The 22,460-nt window shown below is 35.6% G+C and overlaps 1 protein-coding gene across 2 annotated transcripts in view; it reads left to right on the top strand.

Moving 5' to 3' along the window:
- Positions 1–22,460, top strand: part of EIF5B (eukaryotic translation initiation factor 5B) — an 87,517-nt gene that overhangs the window by 23,505 nt on the left and 41,552 nt on the right. For both annotated transcript variants that reach the window (XM_026487839.4, XM_044378699.3), the window contains exons 2-7: positions 13,502–13,627; positions 13,729–13,813; positions 14,451–15,123; positions 16,209–16,426; positions 16,810–16,960; positions 21,970–22,068. In XM_026487839.4, the coding sequence (XP_026343624.1) occupies positions 13,502–13,627; positions 13,729–13,813; positions 14,451–15,123; positions 16,209–16,426; positions 16,810–16,960; positions 21,970–22,068 (1,352 nt within the window). The remainder of the gene's footprint in view (positions 1–13,501; positions 13,628–13,728; positions 13,814–14,450; positions 15,124–16,208; positions 16,427–16,809; positions 16,961–21,969; positions 22,069–22,460) is intronic.

Genomic DNA, 22,460 nt, shown 5'->3' with positions numbered 1-22,460 from the left:
TGCTCTGTTCTGTTCACTTGCTTATAGTCTTTTTTTTTTTCTTATAATTTTCAGTTTTATAGTTACATTCTGTCTTTTCATAGTATTTAACTTTATTTTTGTACATGTATGAGTTTTTCTTTCTTTACAATTTTGGGATCTAGTTTTTTAACAAACAGACCAAAGTACACACAGGGTCAAGTGTACTGCTCTGTTCAGTTCACTGGTCTGATTATATTCTTTTTCTTTTTTTCTTTAAAAATATTTTTTTGTTTTGGTTTTCTATTTTGATTAGTGTATATCTGGGGTCGTTTTTGCCATTTTAGTATTTTGTTCTCTCGTTCATCTATTCTCTCTGGACAGAATGACAAGACAGAAAAACTCACCTCAAAGAAGATAGAGCCTAGGTAGCTCATTTAGGCGTCTGCCTTCGGCTCAGGTCATGGTCCCAGGGTCCTGGGATTGAGTCACACATCAGGCTCCTTGCTCAGTGGGGAGCCTGCTTCTCCCTCTACCTGCAACTCCCTCTGTGCTCTCTCTTTCTCCCTCTCAAATAAATAAAATCTTAAAAAATAAATAAAAAGAATAAGAGGCAGTACCGATTGCCAGGGACTTAATTAGTATGGATAGAAGTAAGATGTCTGAACTAGAGTTGAGAATAAAATTATATAGATAGTAGGTGGGCTTGAAAAAAGCATAGAGGACACATCCCTTTCTGGAGAAATAAAAAAACTAAAATCTAATCAAGTTAAAATAAAAAAGGCTATTAATGAGATGCAATTAAAAATGGAGGCTCTAACTGCTAGAATAAATGAGGCAGAAGAGAGAATTAGTGATCTGGAGGACAAAATGATGGAGAATAAAGAAGCTGAGAAAAAGACGTAAACAACTACAGGGGGAGTGTGATCACAGGGGGAGAATTTGAGAGATAAGTGATATCATAAAGTGAAACAATATTAGAATAATCGGGATCCCAGAAGAAGGGGGCAGAAGGTACATTGGAGCAAATTATAGTGGGCAATTTACGTAATCTGTGGAAGAAAACAGACATTCAAGTCCAGCAGGCACAGAGAACCCCCCTCAAAATCAATAAAAGTAGGTCAACACCTCAACATAAAATAGCGAAGCTTGCAAATCTCAGAGACAGAGAATCCTGAAAGCAGCTTGGGACAAAGAGGTCCGTAACTTACAAGGGTAGAAACATTAGACCGGCAGCAGACCTGTCCACAGATACCTGGCAGGCCAGAAGGGACGGCCATGATATATTCAGGGTGCTGAATGAGAAAAATATGCATCCAAGAATACTTTATCCATCTAGAATGTCATTCAGAATAGGAGAGAGAAAAAGCTTCCAGGACAAATAACCTAAAAGAATTTGTGATCACTAAACCAGCCCTGCAAGAAATATTAAAAGGGATCCTATAAGCAAAGAGAGAGCCCAAAAGTAACAGAGACAATATACAGAAGCAGTGACTTACAGGTAATACAATGGCATTAAATTCATGTCTTTCAGTAGTTACTCTGAATGTAAATGGGCTAAATGTCCCAATCATAAGACACAGGGTATCAGATTGGGTTAAAGAGCAAGACCCATTGATATGCTGTCTGCAAGAGACTCATTTTAGACCCCAAAAACACCTCCAGATTGAAAGTGAGGGAGTGGAAAGCCATTTATCATGCTAATGGACATCAAAAGAAAGCTGTGGTGGCAATCCTTATATCAGACAAATTAGATTTTAAGCCAAAGACTCAAATAAGAGATGAGGAAAGACCTATATAATAATTAGACGTGTATCCAACAAGAAGATCTAACATTTGTAAATATTTACACCCCTTATGTGGGAGCAGCCAATTAGATAAACCAATTAATAACAAAATTAAACACACTGATAATAAAATAATAAGGGGACTTTAACACCCCATTCACTGCAGCAGACAGATCTTCTAAGCAGAAGATCAGCAAGGAAACAAGGGCTTTGAATGACACGCCGGACCGAATGGACTTCACGTGTATATTCAGAACATTACATCCTAAAGCAACAGAATACACATTCTTTTTGAGTGCGCATGGAACATTCTCCAGAATAGATCACATACTGGTCATAAATCAGGTCTCAACCACTACCAAAAGACCGGGATCATTCCCTGCATATTTTCTGACTACAATGCTTTGAAACTGGAACTCAGTCACAAGAGGAAATTTGGCAAGAACTCAAATACATGGAGGCTAAAGAGTATCCTCCTAAAGAATGAATGGGTCAACCTGGAAATTAAAAAAATTTAAAAATTAATGGAAACAAATGAAAATAAAAACACAACTGTTCAAAACCTTTGGGATGCAGCAAAGGTGGTCCTAAAAGGAAAGTACATAGCAGCAGTACAAGCTTTCCTCAAGAAACAAGAAAGGTCTTAACTACACAACCTAACCTTACACCTGACGGAGCTGATGAAGGAACAGCAAATAAAGCCTAAACACAGCAGAAGAGAATAAAGATGAGAGCAGAAATAAAAAAAAACCAAAAGAACAGAACAGATCAACAAAACTAGGAGCTGGTACTTTGAAAGAATTAATAAGATTGATAATCCCCTGGCCAGACGTATCAAAAAGAAAAGAGAAAGGAACCAAATAAATAAAATCATGAATGAAAGAGAGATCACAACTAACACCGAAGAAATACAATCATAAGAACATATTATGAGCAACTAAGTGCCGACAAATTAGGCAATCTGAAAGAAATGGATGCATTTCTAGAGACATATAAACTACCAAAATTGAAACAAAAAATAGAAAACCTGAACAGACCCGTAACCAGCAAAAGGATATAGAAGCAGTAATCAAAAATCTCCCAACATACAATAGTCCAGGGCCGATGGCTTCCCAGGGGAATTCTACCAAACATTTAAAGAATAATGCCTATTCTGAAGCTGTTTCAAGAAATAGAAATGGAAAGAAAACTTCCAAACTCCTTCTATAAGGCCTGTATTACCTCGATCCCAAAACCAGACAAAGACCCCACCGAAAAGGAGAATTATAGTCCAGTATTCCTGATAAACATGGATGGAAAAATTGTCACCAAGATACTAGCCAATAGGATCCAACAGTACATTAAAAAGATTATTCACCTCGATCAAGTGGGATTTATTCCTGGGCTGCAAGAATGGTTCAGTATCTGCAAATCTCAAATAAAAGAAAGGACAAGAACCATATGATCCTCTCAACAGATGGAGAAAAAGCATTTGACAAAGTACAGTGTCTTGATTAAAACTCTTCACAGTGTAGGGATAGAGGGAACATACCTCAATATCTTAAAAACCATCTATGAAAAGCCCACAGCGAATATCATTCTCAGTGGGGAAAAACAGCTTTTCCCCTAACGTCAGGAACGTGGTAGGGATGTCCACTCTGACCACTGTTGTTCAATGTAGTACTAGAAGTCCTAGGCTCAGCAATCAGACAACAACAACAACAACAAAGCATCTGAATTGGTGAAGAAGTCAAAACTCTTACTCTTCACAGCTGACATGGTATTCTATATGGAAAACCCAAAAGACACTCCCCCCCCCCAATTGCTAGAACTAAAGCAGGAGTTCAGCAATGTGGCAGGATATAAAATCAACACACACAAATCCGTTGTATTTCTATGAACTACTAACAGTGAGACAGAAGAAAGAGAAAATAAGGAGTCGATCCCATTTACAATTGCACCCAAACCTTAAGGCACCTAGGAATAAACCTAACCAAAGAGGCAAAGGATCTGTACTCAGAAGACTATGGAACAGTCCTGAAAGAAATTGATGAAGACACAAAGAAATGTAAAAACATTCCATGCTCATGGATTTGAAGAACAAATATTGTTAGATTGCTCTAGATACCATAGACATTTTATTACTATTCAATTCCTATCTCCTTGTTTTAATTTGCATTTCCATAATGACAAATGATGAGCATTTTATCTTTTTTTTTTGCCCTTTATCTGTCAAGTGAGTCTTTATTCATATTTTAATTGAGTTCTTTTTTTTATTGAGTTTTAAAAGTTTTTTCCCATATTTTGGATACAAGTACTTCAGCCAATAGTGTCTTGCAAATACAAGCCTACTTCAGAGATGCTGCGCATTTGGTTCTAGACCACTGCAATAAAGCACACCAAATCAGTTTTCTGGTTTCCTAGTGCATATGAAAATTATGTTTATAGTATATTACAGTTTCTTGTGTACAAAAAATAGCATCATGTCTAAAAGGATGTAATATGTTAAACATACTTTATTGCTAGAAAATGCTTACCATCATCTGAACTTGCAACAATTCATAATTTTGTTTTTGTAGTAGTCTTGCCTTGATGTCAGTGGCTGCTGATTCATCACATTGGTTGGTAATTTTTGAAGTTTGGGGTAACTGTGGCAGTTTCTTAGAAGAAGACAACTATAAAAGTTTGTCAATTGATTCTTTCATGAATGAGTTTTCTGTGGCTGCTGCAGTGCTGTTCGATAGCATATTTTTACTCAACGGTAGAACTTTCAAAATTGTTACAAACCCTGTTGCTGTTTTATCAGTTGAGTTTATGTAATACTCGAATCCTTCATTGTCATTTCAACAGTCTTCACAGCTGCTTCAGGAGTAAATTCCACCTCAAGAAATCATTTTTTATTTTTTTTTTAGGTTTTATTTATTTATTTGACAGACAGCCAGTGAGAGAGGGAACACAAGCGGGGAGTGGGAGAGGAAGAAGCAGGCTTCCCAGCGGAGCAGGGAGCCCGATGCGGGGCTTGATCCTAGGACCCTGGGATCATGCCCTGATCCTAGGACCCTGGGATCATGCCCTGAGCTGAAGGCAGATGCTTAACAACTGAGCCACCCAGGCGCTCCTCAAGAAATCATTTCTTTGCTCATCTGTAAGAAGCAACTCCACCTGTTAAAGGTTTTATCATGAGATTGCAGCATTTCAGTTTTATCTTCAGGTTCCACTTCTAATTCCAGTTCTCTTTTAATACCACATCTGCAGTTATTTTCTCTACTGAGGTCTTGAACCCCTCAAAGTAATCCATGAGGACTGGAATCAACTTCTTCCAAATTCCTGTTAATATTGATATATTTGATCCCTCCACGTGAATGGTAAACTTTTTTTTGTCACCTAGAATAGTGAATACTTTCCAGGTTTTCAGTTTTCTTGCTTTGATCCATCAGAGGAGTCACTATCTATGGCAGCTATAGCCTAACAAAATGTTTTTCTTACATAATGAGACTTGGTAAGCCAGAATTACTCTGATCCATGAGCTGCTGTGAAATTTGTGTTGTAAAGCTGATTTGTCTACACTGAAAAGCTGTTGTTTAGTATAGCCACCTTCAGTAATGATCTGAGCTAGATCTTCTGGATGACTTTCCACAGTTTTTACATCAGCACTTGCTGCTTCACCCTGTACTTTGATGTTATGGAGATGGCTTCTTTCCTTAAACCTCAAGAGCCAGCCGCTGCTGGTTCATCTCACCTCTCTCAGCCTTTGTAGGATGGAAGAGAGTTAGGGCCCTTGATTAGTCTTTGGCTTAAGGGAATATTGTGGCTGGTTTGATCTTCTTTCCAGGCCACTAAAACTTTTCTCTGTATTAGTGATATGATGGTTTCACTTTTTTTTTTTTTTAAATCATTTGTGTGTTCACTGGAGAAGCCCTTTTGTTTAAGAACTTATCCTTTGCATTCACCACTTGGCTTACCGTTTGGTACAGGGGGCCTAATTTTCAGCCTGTCTCAGCTTTCAACATACCGTTTTCACTGAACTTAATCATTTCTGGCCTTTTTTTTTTTTTTTTTTTAAGGTTTTATTTATTTGACACAGAGAGACAGCCAGTGAGAGAGGGAACACAAGCAGGGGGAGTGGGAGGGGAAGAAGCAGGCTCCCAGCGGAGGAGCCTGATGCAGGACTCAATCCCAGAACGCTGGGATCACGCCGTGAGCCAAAGGCAGACGCTTAACGACTGAGCCACCCAGGCACCCCCATTTCTAGCTTTTGATTTAAAGTGAGAGCGGTGTAACTCTTCCTTGCACACTTAAGAGGCCAATATAGGATTATCAGTGGGCTTAATTTCAATATTGGTTGTCTCAGAATAGGGAGTCCCAAGGAGAGGGAGATAGATATATATAGGAACCGTCTGAACACACACAACATTTATTAAGTTTGCTGTCTTATGTGGGTGTGATTTGTGGTGTCTCAAAACAATTACAATAGTGACATCAAAGATCACTGATCACAGATCACTATAACAAATACAATAATAATTTAAAGGTTTGAAATATTGTGATATTTACCAAAATGTGACACACAGGCACAGTATGAGCAAGTGCTATTGGAAAAATACTCCAGGCAGGCTTGCCATAATCCTTCAGTTTGTAGAGTATCCATGGGCTTGTATTTTCTCTTTCTCTTACTTTGTGGTTTGTGTTTTCATTTTTTTATCGGTATCTGTTTAAGCAGAAGTTTTAAATTTTAGTAAAGTGTAAATTTATTTTTTCTCTTAGGAGTTCTGCTTTTCATTTTTGTTTTATCTTAAACCTCATTGCCACACCCAAAGTCAACAGATTTTCCATCTTTTTTTGCTGCGCTGTCTTGATAGTAAGCTTTATAGTAAGTCTTGAAATAGGGTAAAGTCCTCCAGCTTTGTTCTTCAGTATTGTGTTGATTATTCAGTCTTTTACTTTTCCATTTAATGTGTCAAATCAGTTTGTTGATATTTGCAAAGTGGTTGAATCTGTAGATTGTGTGGGAAGAATTGACAACTATATTATCTTCCAGTTCATGATCATGGAACATTTTTCTGTTGTTCAGGTCTTGATCTCTATTTCTGTTTGCTGAGTATTTTTAGGTTTCATAAAACTTATTTGGTGTGGCAGTTAATATTATCATAGGTTTGTTTGATTTTTTTCCCATAGCCTGTTGATGTGGTTGATAACATTGCTTTTATGTATATTAAACCCAGCCTTGCATTCCTGAAGTAAATTCCTTTGGTTGTGATATGTAATCTTTTTTATATGTGGCTGGATTTGGTTTGATAGTATTTTTTTGAGAATATTTGTATATGCACCTATTTGTATATACAAATAATCGTCTGTACCTTTCTTATGTCTGTCTAGTTTTGTTATCTGGATAATATTAGTCTCACTGTTCTTTTCTTTCTCCCTCCCTCCTTCCCCCTCTTCTTTCTCTCTCGAAAGAGTTTGTGAAGGATTGAATTCTTTTTTTTAAAATTCTGTTTGTTTATTTGATAGAGAGCACGCACAAGCAGGGGGAGTGGCAGGCAGAGGGAGAAATAGGTTCCCCCCCCATCAAGGAGCCTGATGTGGGACTCGATCCCAGGACCTGGGACCATGACCTGAGCCGAAGGCAGATGCTTATTGCCCCTGAAGTTAATTCTTTAAATGTATCATAGAATGCATCAGTGAAGCCACCTGGGTCTGGGCTTTTTCTTAGTGGGAAACTTTTAGATTAATGACAGTTGTTTGTTAAAGATGTATTCAGATTTTCTACTTTTTGAATCAGTTGTAGTAGTTTGTCTAGGAATTTGTCCGTTTCACCTAAGTCATTGACTCTGTTGGTATATAGTTGTTCACAGTATTTCTTGTATTCAAATCTTGCATATCCGAAATAAATTCCAGTTGGTCATAGTGTATAATTTATTTTATACATCGTTGGATTCAACTTGCTAATACTTTTTTTGAGGATTTTTACATCTTTGTTTAAGAGTGATACTGTAGTTTTTCCTTATACTGTTTTTGGTTTTGGTATTGGGGTAATTCTGGCTTCGCAGAACGAGTTAGGAAGACTCTGCTTTTATTTTCTAGAGATTGTGGAGAAATGGTATAATTTTTTCCTTAAATGCTATAATTCAGTAAAATTACTTGGGCCTAATGCTTTCTTTTGGAAGGTTGCAAATTAGTGATTCAGTGCGTTTACTAGATACAGGCCTTTAAGGATGAAATAGGGGATAGTATTATAGCTGTACATCAAAAGCATAAAAAGAAATACTCTGAACAACTCTATACACATGAATTTGATAACTTTGATGAAATAGATTAACTTCTCAAACTATTGAAACTCACCAAGGTGAAATAGCCAGTTTGAAGAGATTGATGCCTGTTAAGGAAATTGAATTTGTAATTTAAAATGTCCTGAAAAATAAATCTCCAGAGTCTGGCAGTTTTACTGGAGATTTCTACCATATATTTAAAGAAGAATTAACACCAAGTCTATATAATCATTTTTGGAAAACGGGAGAGGAGACCCTTCCAGATGTTTTTATGAAAACTAGTATTACCCTGATTTCAAAGCCAGTCAAACCTGGTGTGCACAGAAAAGTACAAGTTGATATCCTCATAAATCTAGATTGCAGAAGTTGCTAATGAAATATTAACAAATAGAATTGAGTACAACTACATCTTGGCATTATATGAAAAGAAATATACACCATGACCAAATGGAGTGAATTCAGGTAATGTCAGATTGGTTCATTACTCAGAAACCAGTCATTGTAATACACCCCGTTAACAGGTTAAAGAAGGAAAATTGTTTATGATTACACCAATTGATGCAGAAAACGTAAAAAAAAATTGTTTTTATTTGATACAGAAAGCTTTTGACAAAAATATGTCACCCATTCATAATAAAACTCAGAAAACTAGAAATAGAGGGAAACTTCTTCATTTTGAAAAGGATATCTACAAAATACCTGCAGGTAACATATTTGAAGGTGAAAAACTCTTTAAGTTTCCTCTGAGATTGGGAAAAAGGCAAGGATGTTCGCTTTCACCACTGCTGTTAACATAGCACTAATTGTAGCCAGTGCAATAAAGAAAGTAAAGAAATAAAGAAATACAGATCAGAAAGGAATAAAACTGTTCTTATATGCAAATGGCATGATGTTTCTTTTTTTTTTTTTTTTAAGATTTTATTTACTTATTTGACAGAGATAGAGACCGCCAGCGAGAGAGGGAACACAAGCAGGGGGAGTGGGAGAGGAAGAAGCAGGCTCCCAGCAGAGGAGCCTGATGTGGGGCTCGATCCCATAACGCCGGGATCACGCCCTGAGCCGAAGGCAGACGCTTAACCGCTGTGCCACCCAAGCGCCCCTGGCATGATGTTTCTGAAAAGTCTCAGTCCATTTTAAAACTCTTAGAACGAATAAATGAGTTCAAGAAGGTTGTAGTATACCAGATCAACATAAAGATCTAATCATATTTTTGTACTTTAGTAATGAGTATGTAGAAACTGAATTTTAAAATCTCCAGTTATTTAAAAAACACTAGTTTTGTGAAAATTTCAAAACACTGTTGGAAGAAATCAATGATCTAAATAAATGGAGAAACATATTTTCTTCCAGTCTATGAATATAACATAATGAAGATGTTCTTTTCAAGTCTTTGTATATAAATAACACAATTTCTATTAAAATTCTAGCAAGACTTTTTCATAGATATATACAAGATTAAAATATACTTGAAAAGTCAAAGTTAAGAATAGATAAAACAGTTCTCATAATGAATAGTAAAGGGAGGGAATAATTCCACTTGATTTCAGAACTTACTATATAGCTCCATTAATCATGATTGTTAATGTCAGAGGGAGAGATACATAAATCAGAGCAGAATAAAGGACTCAGGAATAGCCCTACACAAGTACAGCTAAGTGATTCTTGACAAAAGTGCAGAAGCAGTTCAGTGTAGGACTGATACTTTAAAATGTTGCCGGAGCAGCTGAGTACCTATAGGTTAAAAAAAAATTAAAATGGATCATAGATTTAAACATAAAACATTAAAGCACACAACTGTCATAACAGGTTTTATTTTCAAGACCTAGGGCATGGTGAAATGTTCTTAGTTATGACACCAAAAGCATGATTTGTAAAATTTTAATCAAGAGTATCTCATGAAAATTAAAATTTTTGCTTTGATAAAAATCCTGTTAAAAGATGAGCTGCAGACTAGAAGAAAATACATATAAACCGTCTTCAACCAGTGACTCAGAACATAAAAAGAGTTCTGAGAACTCAACATTCAATAAGTCCAGTTATAAAATGGGCAAAAGATACGAACGGACATTTCACTGAATAGTACATATGAATGGCAAATAAACGCAGGAAAAAATGTTTAATTACCCTAGCCTTTAAGGAAATGCAAATGAAAACTATGATGAGATATCACCACATATCTATTAGAGTATCTTAAAGGAACAGTAGCCATAATCAAATATTGACTGGGATGTGGGGGAAAAATGGACATTTCCATACATTGTTGGTGTGAAAATTAAATGGTAAACTCACTTTAGAAATTAGTTTGGCTGTTTCTCAAAAATCTACACATAACTTTTTAATAGCTTTATTTTTTAAGGCCATTAAATTATAACATTTTTATTGTTTTGATGGAGGAGTGTGGCCTGTGAAAACATGAGTACAATAGAAAATTGCTTTTTATTTCTGTAAGTCGGTGGTAAGTTTAGAGTAAAGGATTGGGGGCTGTCACAGGAAATAGTAATAGGAATGTTACAGCTTAGTTAAGGGGAAAAGTAAGTGGTTTGCCAAAATACATACTTACAGAAAAATACTTTTATAGCATCCTTAAAGGTTTTAAAACTTTTCTTATCGGCATGACTGGATTTTAGATTTTATACTTTGGTTTATTGAAATCTTAAAGCTGTAGTTTGTAATGGGTAGGTAGAGGAGTAGCACTGAAAATGTAGCTATAAAGGTTCAGCTGATACTGTATGTGTGTCACTTTTATGTCCTGTCATTGTAATATGGTTGACTTTTTAGGACCTCTTCCTGAGTCTGGGGCACGAACTTCAGTACATATTAAAGGAACACTTTAGAAACCATTGTGGTTAAGACTTAAGTTCTGTTGTGTATCAGTGATATATTTTGTAGGTATGTTTGAATTTTTCAGACAATTTCAGAAACTTGATGATTTCCCATTTTTAAGGAAGGCAGCCCAATTCTGGTGTCAGATTTGGGCATGAGTTCCTGGAATGTTATTTTCTAGCCTTTTGTAACCTGTTTTATCATCTTTAAGCTTAATTTTATAGAGTTGTTATGAGGAGTAAATGATATATAGTACGTCTGGCGGTTGATCAGCACAATGCTTTGACATATGATAAGCACTCAAAAACCGTCAGTCTTTTATTACTAGCCAGGAGAAGCCTTTCAGACTCAACAGCATACAAAGGTAGTCCTATATACCATTATCCTGGAGATGCTTGTTTCAGTAGTATTTATCGTAGAGCTAAATGAAACCAAATGACGGCTCTGGAAATATAGCTAGTCACAATTCTGATGAGATGAATATAGTTCAGGTGAGGGCTGGCAGATTTTTGTAGGTGAGGTGCCAAGCTTCAATCATTAACCATCTTACCATCTCACCCTGTTTTTAGAAGCTTCTGTGGTGTGAAATATTGGCAGAGGTGCCTTTGGAGATACTGCTGGTTGATGCTTGGCCAGGCTTAGGTTTCTGTTACTCAATGAGACTTAAGGATGGTTCTTGATTCTTTCCCGTCTATTTACAACACATCCAATTGGTCACTTAAGTGCTGCTGATTGATCCCCTCACTATGTATCTTACATCATCTTGCCTGCCACTGCTGCAAGTCAGGTGTTCATTTTTTCTCGTTGTAAATAACTATAAAAGCTCCCTAACTGGTCTTCCTACTTCCTACCTAATTGGGGTTCTAGTCTGCCACTCATACCAGAGGTAGCTTTCTAAAATGCAAATTCGGTTTTGTAAGCAGAGTTAAGAGTTTGTTACTGTGGAATCAGAACTTCTGGGTTCAAATCTCATCTCTGCCTTGTGTCATCCTGGGTGAATTCTCCATGCCTTGGTTTCTGTATTAGAAAGAAGGATGACTACTGAAATTGGGCCCACAGTCACTTGGAAAGATTGCTAAAAATACCCTGTCTAGCTCCCACCCTGTTACTGGGTCCCTTAATCTTGGGTTGGGTCAAGAAATCCATAACTTATGAAAAACATCTCAGTTTGTTCAGATACCCTTTTATGAGTCTTCTTAAGACATCATCTACTTCGTCTTTAGGTTTTTGTACTTGGGTCTGATACGATATGCATACCTGCTAGTCCAGCCCCTTCAGTACTTGGTTCCAGGTTTGTGCCTCTGCCAAGAAGTGTCTGACTTTCTGATTGTGGATTTCATGCTTCAGGAAGTCCTCTCCATTGCAGCAGTTCAGTGTTCTATAATCTTCCTTAAATACACTGTCTAAAATATAGGACAAAAGGAATTGTTTCAGTTCTGTACAACTATTATAAAAGCATAAATTCCTTCACTTCTTGGCATTTGGCATTTTGTAATTCCTGGCTTATTGATTTGCTGTCTGTTTCTTCTAAGATCCTTGAGAATAAATTTTATATCCTCAGTGTCTTATTAATCTTAAAATTTTATTTATCATAGAGCTAAAAGTTATTCTCAAGAAATTTTCTTTACTGAAATGAAGCATGTTTATAACAAGGTGTGCAAAGTGGGGGGTCATGTTGCACCAAATCTTTTTTTTTTCTTTTTTCTTTTTTTAAAGATTTTATTTATTTATTTGTCAGGGAGAGCACACAAGCAGGGGGAGCAGCACACAGAGGAGAAGCAGGCTTCCTGCTAAGTAAGGAGCCCAATACAAGACTTGATCCCAGGACTCTGGGATCATGACCTGAGCCAAAGGCAGATGCTTAATTGACTGAGCCACCCAGGTGTCTCGAAGTCTTTGTTTTCTTATTGTATCATTTATTTGGATTCATCTGCCTTTCGTATTTGTACCTCTAAGACTGACTGACCTCCTTGGTTTTCTGTAGTTTTTAACTGGAACTTACTTTGATTTCTTCCAATATTTGTAAGTGAGGACATTGTAGGGAAGAGCCAGAAATGAAACCAAGAATGTAAAAGATTACGAGCAGATTTGGTTCTGGGTTTTGGATGTTTTATGTGTTTTATTTAGTAAATCATTCCTAATTCATTTAGATTTGGTTGTGTGGTCATGTTTTGCCCAAGGCATTCAGACTTTGTGCATCTTACTTTTCCTGTTGGCAAAATGAGGTAATAGATGAGATGGTTTCTAAAGTTCCTTCCAGCTCTAAGATTTCTATTCCAAGAAAAATGAATAGCTGTTCAAATATTTAGGCGTAGCTATTAATAATAAAGTAATAAGGCTTGTTTTATCTTTTAAGCTTTCTCCATTTTATAAATAATTTGTTTCAGGCACACATCAAAAAACTTTGGTATCAACAAAAGTTAATTTCCTTCTCTTGTTACCTAGATTTTCCTGGAGCTGTTCATTATAGTTTTGTCTGATTTGAGTGTAACTTTATTGAAACAGATGCAGGGAGGCTGATCAGTAGATATAACTCAAGTGTTGTCATGAAAGAGCTTGCCAAATGATTTTTCTCAACGGGCTGCTAATACATGAGAAAAGTCAAAATATTAAAAAAAAGTCTGTTAATATGGTAGATTATTTTGCTCTCGAGTAACATTTAGATCTTCTCTGTTTTTACTTAAGTGCCAAGGATGACATTGATCTCGATGCCTTGGCTGCAGAAATAGAAGGAGCTGGTGCTGCCAAAGAACAGGAACCTCAAAAGTCAAAGGGGAAAAAGAAAAAGGATAAAAGAAAGCCAGACTTTGAGTAAGTATATTTCAAATACATTTGATTTTTATTAACTTTGGTACTAGATTGACTTATTAAGCTAATTCAGTGCCTCAGAATATATTTTAATCCTTTTCTAGTGAAGACGATATCCTGAAAGAACTGGAAGAATTGTCTTGGGAAGCTCAAGGCATCAAAGCTGACAGAGAAAGTGCTGCAGTAAAGGTGAAAAACAGACCATTGTTACCTGTTCTGTGTCCTAGTGCCAGTTTCGGGGAGCTGCTTTTGGAGGCTTTTGAACAGTGTGAATATGTTAGTTAAACATTTCTATAAATTCAGATGCCAAAGAGGGAAAACAATTTTTAGGAAAGAAATAATGTGTTTTAAAACGTTTCACAGATATAAAAACATTTTATTTGGGAATTTAAAGGTATTTTGTGGTATGTTGCCTATTCATAAAATTGGTATATTTGGAGATAGAACATTTCCCATCTCCAGTTTCTGTGTTCTTTCTTTTTCATTCTTTGAATTTGGATAGCCTCAGAGTAATGGGAAAGTGATAGGCATATTTTTTCTTTCAATTTCCCCATGGGCTCTGTATGCCATTTGAGAAGGTAGTGAATGTGAACTGATGATTGGTACTTGCTTCAGAGCACCTGGATTCTGAAATTTACAGTGAATGTGAAATGTGCTTGAGGCCTAGGCTAGCTCCTAGTACTTAGTTTTATAATCTTATAAAAAGGACCTTATTTTGAAGTTATTTTGAGAACTTTTTCTGTGTGTACTTAGTAAAATACATGATTGAGGAATCTGTTTTTTAAAAAAGTAACTGTTAAAATTTTTAACAATGAAAATTTTTTAGCCAACAGAAAATAATGAAGAAGAATCCACCACAAAACAAGATAAAAAAAAGAAAGGACAGAAAGGCAAAAAACAAAGTTTTGATGATAATGATAGTGAAGAATGGGAAGATAAAGATTCAAAATCAAAAAAGACTGCAAAGCCAAAAGTGGAAATGGACTCTGGGAGTGATGATGATGCTGATGACTTTAATAAACTTTCTAAAAAAGCTAAAGGGAAAGCTCAGAAATCAAATAAAAAGGCGGATGGGTCAGAAGAAGATGAGGATAACAGTAAAAGAGTTAAAGAGCGTTCCAGAGTAAATTCTTCAGGTGAAAGTGGTGATGAATCAGATGAATTTTTGCAGTCTAGAAAAGGACAGAAAAAAAATCAAAAAAATAAGCCAGGTCCTAATGTGGAGAGTGGGAATGAAGATGACGACTCCTCCTTCAAAATTAAGACAGTGGCCCAAAAGAAGGCAGAAAAGAAAGAACGCGAAAGAAAAAAGCGAGATGAAGAAAAAGCAAAACTGCGGAAGCTGAAAGAAAAAGAAGAGCTAGAGACTGGGAAAAGGGATCAGAGTAAACAATCTCAAAAGAAATCTGAAGAAGAAGCCGTAAAATCCAAAGTGACCCTTGATATTGGAGCAGTCCCTATCTCTGAAGAGAAAGGAGAGACTCCCACAGCTGCCGAAGGTTGGTAATATTATCAAGGAACGGGCTGAAGGCTTAGATTGATAAGTCTAAGTTTTGCCCCAAAATCATATTGGTTTTTGCTCCTGGTTATACAGGAACTTAAGTTGTAAGAAGAGGACTTGTAAAAATTATATCTAAGTACTTTTGACTTTCATTGTTAAATATAAAGTATAAAATATCTTTAAAATGGTTTGTGTAGAGACTAGAATTTTTAAAGAATTTCACTGTGAAAACAGTTTTGCTGCTGATAAAGACTGGAAGTTGTCTAATGATAAATTTATTCCTTTTGATATCTGTGTCAGATAATAACAGTTCTTTCCTATTTAAAAAAACTTTATTTTTGTAAATACTTTCCTTTTTTTAAAAACCCAATTCAATTTATGAAATAGAAAAGTAAAAACATGCTAAAATTAACATCTTTTAAGCAGCAGTGAGCCAAGTTTTTGTGCCAGAACCAATTAACAAAAAATAAATTTTCTAGCTAAAATTCTCCTTCAGAAGAAGAATAAAGATCAAATGATTCATGTAGCTTTTTTTTTTTTTTTTTTTAAGACTAGAAAGCTTTTAATGGAAAAACTGACCTATCTTTTTTAACCAAATTTTTATTATCTGGACATCTTTGAGGAGTAACACCACAAAAGTAGCTTCATAAACTTTAATGCTGTAGACCTCTTGAAATGTGATTATGTTTTTTGTTTTGTCCTCCTAATATCCCCTTAAGGTAGGCGTCATTCCTATCATCCCCATCTTATAGAGGTGAAACTAGCTACAGAATGGAGGCAGGAATTCAGATACCATGGATTAAGAGATACATTAGGTACAGTATTATCTGCTTCCTGCTGTTAGGATCCCCCTGTCTTCTTGGATCGCCCAGGAAATTTAGAGCAGCACCAGTATTGTAGGCTTCTAAGGAGGAAGCTGGGTGGTTTTGAGCTATTCTGGGTACCCCCTTGATAGGGCTAGATACCTTACCCTGCTGCTGGCATCAGTCTTGGCCCAATATGGTCCTTGAATTCTGGGGTTTGTTTATCACTGCTTAAGGAAACAACTTTTTGAAAAACACTGCCTCTATTCTTTTTTGGTAGATGACAATGAAGGAGACAAAAAGAAAAAAGATAAAAAGAAAAAGAAAGGAGAAAAGGAAGAAAAAGAGAAAGAGAAGAAAAAAGGACCTAGCAAAGCCACAGTAAAAGCCATGCAAGAAGCTCTGGCTAAGCTTAAAGAAGAAGAGGAACGACAGAAGAGAGAAGAGGAGGAACGCATAAAGCGGCTTGAAGAGTTAGAAGCTAAGCGTAAAGAAGAGGTATGTTTTCATGAAGTTGAACTTAAAAGTCTCTGCTCTGTAAGATATCTTTAACCTTCTAATTCTAAAAATGTCATAGTTGTATGGTAATTTAGTTATGTTATTTTCTGATATAAAAAAGATGAAGCAATACCGAAAATCCTACCTTTATTTCCTCAGTTGCAGAAATTGGTTATGTATCCTTGCCAATACTCAGTCTACTTTCATGTAATATTAATTAATACTTACTATGTTTAACCGTTAAAATATTTTCATTTGGGTATTCCTAGTATAATACTTTGCCTGTTATCTCAAGAGCTTTATATTTGAGTTTGGGTTCTTTACATTTAAATTTTATAATTAGGCCAGTACAATTTTTGTCCTATTTATGTACTCTTATGCAGGAAAGACTAGAACAAGAAAAGAGAGAAAGGAAGAAGCAAAAAGAGAAAGAAAGAAAAGAACGCCTAAAAAAAGAAGGGAAACTTTTAACTAAATCCCAGAGAGAAGCCAGAGCCAGAGCTGAAGCTACCCTTAAACTCCTACAAGCTCAGGGTAAGTAGTATTTTTAATTAACTGAACAATCTAGAAGCTTCTGTCATACAGTTACAGGTCTATAATGGTCAAAAGCAGAATTGAATTAAGTCAGAAAATTCCTATGACAATGCTGTGGAAAAAGTGAAATAATAATGTAAAGAATAGGGATACCTGGCTTGCTCAGTTGGTAGAACATGCAGCTTGGTCACAGGATCATGAGTTACAAGTCCCATACTTGGTATAGGGCTTACTTTAAAAAAAAAAAAAAAGAAAGAAAGTAAAGAATAGGTAAGGTAATTAGATTATTCTGTTATTCTGGGAGATGACTTCTGTAAAGTGAATTCTAAACACCATATTATTTTACTTGTATTTTGCTTTAGCATGTTTCTCTTAACAAGTAAGGATTTTTTTTTTTAATGTTAAGTAGAGTTTGTATTATTACATAAAGCAAAATTAATTCCTTGACAGCATCTGGTTTTCCATGTTTAATTTTTCCCCTTATCTCCAAAATGTTTTTAATAGTTGATTTGTTCAAATCAGGATCCAGATCAGATCCACACATTGCACTTGGTTATGTCTGTCTCTCACTGATACCACTACCCATTCTTGTTTTTGGCATGCTCTTTGTCATTTGCAGATACTGGATTATTCTTTAGAATTTCTCATATTCTCAATTTACCTAATGGCATTTTCCTGGGTGTTGGCTAATATACTTCTCTGTCCCTTATACTTTCTTAGATGTAGCAGTTTGGCTTCTTCCAAGTGGTACTGTGTACTTCTTATTGCCTCATGTCAGAAGGCATGTGATCTGGTTGTCTCACTTCTGTGATGTCAGTATTGATCATTGGGTTTAGGTATTGGCAGCTTTGTCCATTATACAAGTACTCCACTGACTTTTCCTAATAATAATTTAATATTCAGCCTAATAATTTAATATCCGCTGATGATCATTGCAGAGTTGTGATAATTAGCTACAATCTTCCTTTAAAGAAGAGCTTTCCCTGAAATGTAGTTCATGCAAGAAAGCCAGGATAAATGCTTAATTCTTATCCTTTATTAATTTTCAGAATAATAGTGTCTTAATGACTTCCAGAGGTGATCAGTGAGTGTAATTTTGTTTTTTGGTTGTATATCATTTTCTTTTAATGGGGTTTTATGTAATTGATGTGGTTTTATCTCATGAAGTCATTCATGTTTTTTTATATTCAAATTGTCCCATCTTTGGCCAGTAGGAGCTCATTCAGGTTGGTCCCTGTGAGTTTTTCTACATGACTACAGTGTTCTTAGACCTCTTCCTTGCTTTCTAACACAAGTTATCTAAGGTTTATTTTGCACATTTTCTGTCCTAGATCTGGAATCACCTGTTTATCCAAGGAACCTTGGTTCCTTTTAGTTTAGAGACCACAATCTGGACATACAATTGATTGTGTTTTTGACAGATAAGATGATTTAAAATAGTGTTTCTGCTCCATTGAGAAGAATATATTAGGACCTCTCAATTTCCTGTTCTTGTATTTCACAGATTTTTATATGACAGTAATTTTGGTGCTTATGCTATAACTACAGTAATATGTATCATTTATTGTGTATTATGTAACTGATGCTGTCATAAACCTTTGACATTGTCTATTTTCTCATAAAAATCTTACAGGTATTTTCATTCGCATCATTTAGGTGAAGAAATAGAGACTCTGAGTTTTAGCAGCTTGCCCCCAAGGTCATGGAGCTGAGATTTAAACTGATCTGTATGACCACCTCTTAATTATGCATTATGTGTTCAGCTAGGAGCAATAAATGTAGAGAAACACAGTACTTAGATTTCAGAAAGTTTTGTTCTTAATTGGGGATATAGTTTTTTGAAGATGAAATTAGAGAACAAATATGAGTACAATTAGCACCCAGATATCAGATTTGGCAGGTGACTATCTGGAACGCTAAAAGCAGTCATGAAGAAATTGGGATGGGAGTAATTTGCCAATCTTAGTAATGTTTTATGGAGTAGTTTGACTTGTACTTATGAGATTAGATGAAAATTATTTTTTTTAAAGATTTTATTAGAGGGCGAACGCAAGCATGAGCGGGGGAGGGACAGAGGGAGAAGCAGATACCCACTGAGGAGGGAGCCTGATGCGGGGCTTGATCCTGAGCCGGAGGCAGACGCTTAACCGTCTGAGCCACTCAGGTGCCCCAAAACACACTTCTTACTAACCCACAGGTCCAAAAGGAAGTCTTACTGAAAAAAGTATCTTGAATTTGGGGGGGAAAAAAGGGAACACACAACATATCAAAGTTTGTGGGATGCAGCTAAAGCAATGCTTAGAGGGAAATTTGTAGTGATAAATGCTTCAGGAAAAAAAGGTCAAATCAATAGTCTAAGCTTCCCATCTTAGAATAGAAGAGCAAAGTAAGCAGAAAGAAAAAAATGCAGAAAACAATGCAGTATAAAATTCAGTGGGGTGTCTGCTTCTCCCTCTGCCCCTCCCCCTGCTCATGCTTGCTCTCTCTCTCAAAATCTTTAAAAATAATAATAATTTTCATCTAATCTCATAAGTACAAGTCAAACTACTCCATAAAACATTATGAAGATTGGCAAATTACTCCCATCCCAATTTCTTCATGAGTGCTTTGATCATCTCATGGATGCAGAAAAATCATCTGACAGAATTCAGCATCCATGTATGATAAAATTTCACAAACTCGAAATAGAAAAGTTCCTTACTTTACTAAAAGAGATCTACAAAAAAAAAATTCAACCATTGCACTTAATGGTGAATTATAGATGCTAAATCTTAATATTGTAATTAAGACAAAGATTTCCACTCTTAACCACAATCATTCCATGTTGTACTGGAACATCCTAGTGTGGGCAATTGGGGGAAAAAAAAAGTAAAAGGCATACAGATTTGAAAAAGTAAAACTCTATTCACAGATGATAGCTGCCTACATAGAAAATACCATGGAATCTAAAACTGAAAAACCCCCCACAAAATCCTACAACTAATAAGTGAGATTAACAAGGTTATAGATAGGGCCAGTACGCAAATATCAATTGTGTTTCTATATGCTAGTAATTAACAGCTGAAAATCAAAACAGTATTATTTGTAGTAGTACCCCCCAAATAAATTAAAAATTCTTCATTATAATTCTAATATTTGTGGGGTCTATATGCTGAAAACTATAAAAACATGAAAATAATCAAAGACTTTTGTAAATGGAGAAATGTTGCATTCACAATTGGAAAACTTGATACTGTTGATTATCAGTTCTCCAAAATGACCTCTAAATTCAGTGCAGTCTCAGTCAAACTTGCAGCAGGATATTTTGTGAGTATCTATAAGCTATTTCTAAAATATGTATGAAAAGGTAAAGGAGTTAGAATGGCCAAAATATTTTTGGAAATAATATACTTAGAGGACTCAAAATACCTGATTTCAAGACTTCCTATAAAGCCGTGGTAATCAGTACAGTGTGATAATCGCAAAAGCAGCAATAAAGACAGATCAGTAGAATCGTCTGTATATGGTCAGTTTTGGGGAAAAGATAGTTTTTAAGTAAAATACAGTGTTGGCAACAACTAATGTTGAAACAGTTGGGTGTCTAGATGCAAAAACAAACCAAAAGCCCAGTCCTAAATCTCATGCATTGTGTAAAAACAAAAAGATCATAAATCCAGATCTAAAATGTACAACTACCAAACTTTAGGGGAAGAATAGTAGAAAATCTTTGTGACTTTGTGTTAGTGCTTAGTTTAACTTAAAAAGTGTAATTCATAAAAGGAATGTATTTGGGGCGGTCCAGTTAAAAACTTGCGCTGCAGCAGACACCACTGAGAGAATTCAAAGACAATAGCTGAAGATCACATATCTGACAAGGATTAATATGCACAATATGTGAAGCTAACTCCGTATTCAACAATAAGAAGAGCAACAGTCCTATTTAAAAATGGGCCAAAGATTTGAACAGAACTATAAACAATGAAAAAAAATGTTTAACATTAGTCATTAGGGAAATCCAAATTAAGACCACAGTGAGATATCACTACATACTTATTTGAAATACATAAATTTTTAAAACTTGCCTTTTTCTGGCAGTATGCAGAACAGTTGGAACTCACCTACCTTAACTGGTTGAAATGCAAAACTATACAGTCAATTTGGAAACAGTTGGCAGCTTCTTACAAAATTAAATACATATTTATCTAATGTCCCATCATTCCTAGTCCAAAATATTTACCCCAGAGAAATGTTCACACAGAAACCTGTATACATATGTTCATAGCAGCTTTATTCATAATTGTCAAAAACTGGAAAAAACTCAAATGTCCTTTAGTTCTCTACAGAATAATGGAATGCAATAGAAAGACATGAAGCTTTAGTACACACAACGGTTAGTACATATAACAATGAGGAAGACCCTAAAATCCGTTATGATGACAGCAGCCCAGACTATGAGGTTTCATTCCTGTGAGATTTTGGGGAAAAAAACAAATCTTTTGGGACAGAGAACAGATCAGTGGTTGCCAGGGGCTAAGGGTATAAGTAGGGTTTGATTACATAGAATAGCACAGGGTGATGGAATTGTTCTGCATCTTCGTTGTGTTTACTAACTACATATTTCTCAAAAGTCCCAGAACTGGGCACCAAGAAAGTAGTATTTTAGTTTATGTAAATTTTAAAACGCCTTATATAGAAAAGAGGTTTTTCCATGAATGTATATATCTCTGAGGTGAACAAAATGTTATCTTTTTTTTTTTTCTTTTAAGATTGATTGATTGATTTGTTTGCTTGTCAGAGCAAGAGCACAAGCAGGGGGAGCAGCAGGCTGAGGGAGAAGCAGGCTCTCTGCTGAGCAAGGAGCCTGATGTGGGATTCAGTTCCAGGACCCTGGGATCATGACCTGAGCTGAAGGCAGACGCTTAACCAACTGAGCCACCCAGACTTCCCTAAAATGTTATCGTGTTAAGTAGCATTTCGTAGATGATACACAAATAACATAAATCTAAAGTTTTTAATTTTTGTCCCTTAAGGTGTTGAAGTGCCATCAAAAGACTCTTTGCCAAAGAAAAGGCCAATTTATGAAGATAAAAAGAAGAAGAAAACATTACAGCAGCTAGAAAACAAAGAAGGTTTGTATACAAAGTGACCTGTGATTTAGAAACAATTTTGTTTGCTTTTTTCTTACAAACTTCAAAGCAGTGTCTTTTAAAAAGAAACCACAAATCAGGATTACATACTGAAACTTATTTCCTATACCTTGTTTCTTATTATTGTTAATCATTCTCAACTAATTTAAATGACAGGCTAATGGAAAAGTGCTTTTGTTTGAAAAACCTAGATCTTCCCAAAAACAGCTGTTCTTAACTGTCATTCTTATTTTTCTTTGTTTCTTCTCAACCTTTTGTAATTTCACATTGCTCCTTGAGCAGACTGTTTCCTGTAAAATATATGGTATTTAAACATTTTCTAAACTTGCTAAAGAATTTAGATTTGTACTACTGGTTTTTATTCAGTACTTAAC

This window comes from Ursus arctos, unplaced genomic scaffold (genome assembly GCF_023065955.2).
Source record: "Ursus arctos isolate Adak ecotype North America unplaced genomic scaffold, UrsArc2.0 scaffold_8, whole genome shotgun sequence".
Lineage (NCBI taxonomy): Eukaryota > Metazoa > Chordata > Mammalia > Carnivora > Ursidae > Ursus > Ursus arctos.
Note: the sequence above shows the minus strand (reverse complement) of the source record. Positions and strands in the feature narration are given on the sequence as shown.